Below are 5,478 nucleotides of genomic sequence, written 5' to 3'. Positions count from 1 at the left end.
GAGAGAGAGAGAGAGAGAGAGAGAGAGAGAGAGAGAGAGAGAGAGAGAGAGAGAACACGAGAACACCTAATGTTTGGTATGTAAGTATTCTACTGCTAAGCATTTTATATGCCAAATACTCTGTATAATAGATACTATGTTATGACTTGATGTCAGACTCCACCTACTACTCAAAAAGCTGTAGTATGAAAGTTTCTCGATTTCTTGAACTTTACTTTATAGAATAGTAATTAATACCTCCTTGTAGACTTTTTATTTATTTTATTTCATCTTTTAAAAAAGTGTGTTACTGGGATCAAACCCGTGTTCTCAGAGGTCAGAAGAGCATCTTGGATCCCCTGTTACTGGAGTTACAGTGGTCGTGAGCCACCATGTGGGTGCTAGGAAGCAGACTCTAGTCCTCTAAAAGAGCAGCAAGTTCTCTTAACCACCAAGCCACATTTCTAGCCCATAGCAACTTTTCTTTATGTAGGAAAACTATTACCTGATCATCAAAATTAGTAAAATTGTTGGTAACAACTGAGCTTTATGCATGTGTTTTCATTATTCCACTCATTTTTAAGTTCAAAGTTGACAGAGTGATGTTACAAGTTTGAATGTAACATGCGATGAACAAGCCATCCATCCACCCATCCACCCACCCATCCATCCATCCATCCATCCATCCATCCATCCATCCATCATTTCAAAGAGTTGACATCTGTAGTGGTAACACTGAATATCTAGCTTTAAGTGAAATTGAAACACACAGTGTTCAACTCTTGCTGTATTTACCACATAACCCTTTGGCTGAGGCCTTGTACTCTTGTTACTGTCTCCCTATAACTATGCTTCTACAGTCTTTGAGTTCTGTGGTTTTAAAAAATTCTATGTATGTTGGGAGATGGTGTTCTATTTTGTTTGTTTTTTTTTTTTCTGTTGCTATCATAAAACAGTGACCAAAACAACTTGGGAAGGAAAAGGTTTGTTTTGTCTTATACTTCTAGGTCAAAGCCTGTTACTGAGCAAAGTCAGGGCAGGAACCCGAAGCAGGGGCTACAGTGTAGAGATCATGAATGCTGTTTACCAGCTTACTTTCTTATACAACCTAAGGACGGTGTCGGTCATTAACAAAGAAACTGTCTCACAACATGCCTACAGGCCGGTTCTATGGGTGTTGGTCTTAAAGACTATTTGAGAGAGGTTCTTTTTATTTGCTGTTGCTTCATACTTGAACAGCTGGTTCTGGGTTCCTGGAATTCTTCTGTATCCATCTCCAAACTTGATTGTGGACAACTGGGATTGTGTATGCTACTGTATCTGGCTTTGCACAGGCTCTGGGCATTGATATTCAAGGCATTACAGTTTGACACATGAGCTTTACCCACTGAGTTATCTCCTAGCCCTTGTCCTTTTTTCTTTTAAGGTAGAATATGTTTATGTACTTACGTATATAGTTTTCTTTATAGATTTAGGTGTTGATGAACACTTGATTCCCTTACTGTGTTTGGTTTTGTGAATACTCCTGCTGTGTAAGCAGGCATGAAGACATGTCTTGTGATATATTGGCTTCAGGTGTGGGACTATTGGATTTGTCCATTATTTTTGTTTTGTTTGCTTTGGTCTTTATGAGGCAGGGTCTGGATAGCCTGGAATTCACCATGTAACCAGACTGACCTTTAACTCGAGATCTGCTTGCTTCTGCCTCTGTTGTACTGGGATTCATGGCATGTACCATCATGTCCAGTCCTCCATTCTTTAGTTTTGCAATCATAGCTTGTTTATAGGAGTTCAGTATCATAGAACTTAAAAATAAATAGGCTACATAGAATTTATAATAGAGTATTACATTTTATCATTATTCATAAATTGTGATACTTCATTGTAGAAAAGCTTATGTACATATGAATGTGCATAGTTTTTATTTCCTTTAGAATTAGTTGTTAAAACATTTATCCCATGGATAAATGATCCACCAGTGATATAACGTAGTCTAAAAAGTGTGAGTGTAGGAGTGATTAATAGGAGTGATGTAGCAAAAATGAGTCAAGAAAAAAAAATAATCAGAGAACAAAGCTGTTCTGTAAGTGATGAGAAAATTGACTGAACGTTGAAGCCAGATAGTGAAAAGAGAAAGATAATGAAAGAAAACGAGAGCCATAAAACACACACACACACACACACACACACACACACACACACACACACACACACAGTTCTTTACTGCTAAGGCAGGGGAGTATGTATGATCATTGCAGGATATTTGGGTTGGTACTATTACTATAATACACTGCTGATTTCAGTTTACTATATCAGATTACATCTGATCAGATTACATATCAGGAATTAGCAACTTAAGCCTTAAATATTGAATATCTTCAAATATTATCCTTTCTTACTCAGAACCAAACTAACTGTTACTTCCCCCACTCCCATTTGTGCTGGGATTAAACCCAAGCCTTTACACATTCCAGCAGGCACTTTACCACTGAGCACCATAACCAACAGCTAGAAAATGTTTTACAAGTTTATAAATGGATAGAGTATGGAACAATTGCGTGTTCTCTACTACCTTGTGTAAAGGTTGCATCATTAATTACATTGCTTTTTAATCTTATACTCAATTCAGTTTTATGTATCACAGTTAAATGTTTTTTCTAAACGTTTTCTTTTCTTTAGACTCTGTGGACTTTGAACCTGGGGATTACATTTAACACTGTTTTCTTTGTAGCCATGCAGGATACACGTACTGTGGGTCTTGTGCTGCCCATGCTTACAAACAAGTGGATCCATCTGTTACGTAAGTATGCAGTTCATTAGGAGAGTTTGGGACTGTTGTGATGGTTGCTTTGACATACAAGGAATATTCATTCTGCTTGTTCTCATGTATTCAGTTTAATTACTAGGAAATACCTTAATACTTTCTCTTTTGAGTATTTACCTTGTCTTTAGTTGTCAAATGTTTCATTCTGACACTACTACAAAGTTAAATATTTGATTTTTCAGTTTACATTACAAACTCAGTTGTGAACATTTTAAACAAAAATGAAGATTCCTTTGCTCCTTTTAATCATTTTTTATAATTAGTAAAAGCAAAAATTTTGTAACCATAAAGAGAAATTAAATTGAAAAGGTTTTAGAAAATTTTTATTAAACCTTGATCTAAAAGTCTACCATAATCAAGGTTATTTCAAATGACACTGTGTTTAAAACTTTTCTCTCTTTGGTTGAATTTTTATTGATGATGTCATGATGGAGGCATGCCTTAGAATTAGTTTGGCTTAAGGTTATACGTAAGTCTAGGGTCTGTACTGGGGGAATGCAAAGTGAGACTTAAGCAAGCTGATGGAAGGTCATGATGTGGGGGAAGTAAAGGGGGAAGACTGGAGAGTGCTGGGGACACTGAGGAGGGGAGCTATGCAAGGGGGAAGACTGGAGAGTGTTCAGGACACTGGGGGGGGGAGCAATGCACTTTGTAAGGAGAGACGGTGACATGTACTGTGTGATCCGATCTTGTGTGTAGTTTCTAATAGCTAAATGGGGACATTTGAAAGTATTTAAACAAGTTTAATTGATACATAGCATTCTAAATTGTACATAGCATTTAGAAATCAATTAGGAGATCATTTTAATGATCAATATATACTGAATAACAATCAAATATATAACTTTTGGCTTTAATTTTAAGAAAGTTCTAATACTGAGTCCTAAAGTGGAAAAGGTTAAGTGCAGTAAGATTGTAACAATAGCATTATGTTTTAACATCCAGTATTGAACAGTGAATTAAATAAATATAACAGCTTAATTAATACAGTATTTTGTGGAAACTGAATACTGCCAGGCGTGGTGATGCATAGCTGTAATCTCAGCAGTGGGAGACTGAGTTAGGAAGTAGATAACAAGTTTGGGGCCAGCCAAAAGCTATATTGTGAGGCCATGCTATTAAATAAAATAATGAACTACATTATAAGGCATTGTAGTCATTTGAGAAAATATCACATCGTCTAAAAGGAGAATATAAGTTTGTGTAAAATTGAGAAAGTTTATTATATGAAGTAAAACTTTTCACAAGAATTTATTTATTTATTTATCTATTTATTTATTTATTTATTTATTGGTTTTTTGAGACAGGGTTTCTCTGTATAGCTCCGGCTGTCCTAGAACTCACTTTGTAGACCAGGCTGGCCTAGAAATCAGAAATCTGCCTGCCTCTGCCTCTGCCTCCCGAGTGCTGGGATTAAAGGTGTGTGCCACCACACCCAGCTAAGAAAATATTTTTAAGGGCTGGTAAGATGGCTCAGTGGGTAAGAGCACTGACTGCTCTTCCAAAGGTCTTGAGTTCAAATCCNAGCAACCACATGATGGCTCACAACCATCTGTAATAAGATCTGACTCCCTCTTCTGGTCTGTCTAAAGCCAGCTAGCTACAGTGTACTTATATAATAATAATAATAATAATAATAATAATAATAATAATAATAAATCTTTTAAAACATTTTTAAAAACAGTAGTCATTTACAGATTATAATGTTTTCTTTTAAATTTTTTCTTCTTAGAAATTCAGATTGTAATCGATAAAACAAACATTGCATATATGAATTTAAATGTATAAACAGTAGAAATCCAACAATATCTCCTATATACTATTACACAAGCTCACAATCTTGTAAAAACTATAATACAGGCATACTATACATCAAGAGGGAACATCCTTCCTTTTCACATGGTTTTTTTTAAATTGTTTTGTTTGTGAAATAATGATCTATCACCAGGATCTTTAACACGGAAAAAGGGCTGTTTTCCACTATCTTACCTGGTGATGAGATTTCCCCAATGCTCCAAGAAGAAATTGAGAAAAATTCAGCATTCCTTGGGGTAACCTTTTTTAGACTTGGGCAGAAATCTAGAAACTTACTGACTGGTCACACTGGCAGCTCTCTCTGCGGATCTGCTACACGGAGAGTTTACACACTAGGACAGCAGAACTGGTCTCAAATGTTAAATGTTATCTCTATAAATATAAATGCCAAGAAAACAAGTCATGGAATGGAGTTCACTTGTAAGAGAAATTCTAATAGTTGGAGATTGGTGGAAAGGGATAAAGAGAGATATACATATACACATATAAAGAGAGATATAAAAAGATATACATATAAACATAAATAGATATATACACATATTCAGCTATTTTATGCTAACCTTAAGTTTTATAACAATATAATTAATCCATATTTTAACTCATTTTTGAGTTAAATACATTGGAAAAGAATTTTAGTTATTTTTTAGGAATATGGAAGGACCCAAAAATGATCTATCTCTCACATTAGCACCGTTCTCGTTCATCCTCTGCCCCTAATAACTAAAAAGCCAAGTAAATCCTCAACTTTCTCTATAGTGAGTGCATAAAGATGTCGTTCTTAAGGTTAAAAGAATCATGAAAAGGAATCTCATTTTGCTCAACTGTCAGTCTACTGAGACTTTTCTTTTTTTTTTTTTTTT

At 35.3% G+C, this 5,478-nt stretch overlaps 1 protein-coding gene across 1 annotated transcript in view; it reads left to right on the top strand.

Moving 5' to 3' along the window:
* Window positions 1-5,478, top strand: part of Memo1 (mediator of cell motility 1) — a 98,612-nt gene that overhangs the window by 43,271 nt on the left and 49,863 nt on the right. The window contains exon 4 of the mRNA XM_021217781.2: window positions 2,711-2,779. Within this exon, the coding sequence (XP_021073440.1) occupies window positions 2,711-2,779 (69 nt within the window). The remainder of the gene's footprint in view (window positions 1-2,710; window positions 2,780-5,478) is intronic.

Source organism: Mus pahari, chromosome 18 (genome assembly GCF_900095145.1).
Source record: "Mus pahari chromosome 18, PAHARI_EIJ_v1.1, whole genome shotgun sequence".
Classification (NCBI taxonomy): Eukaryota; Metazoa; Chordata; class Mammalia; order Rodentia; family Muridae; genus Mus; species Mus pahari.
The sequence above is the reverse complement of the archived record's forward strand: the minus strand, read 5'-3'. Positions and strand labels throughout refer to the sequence as shown.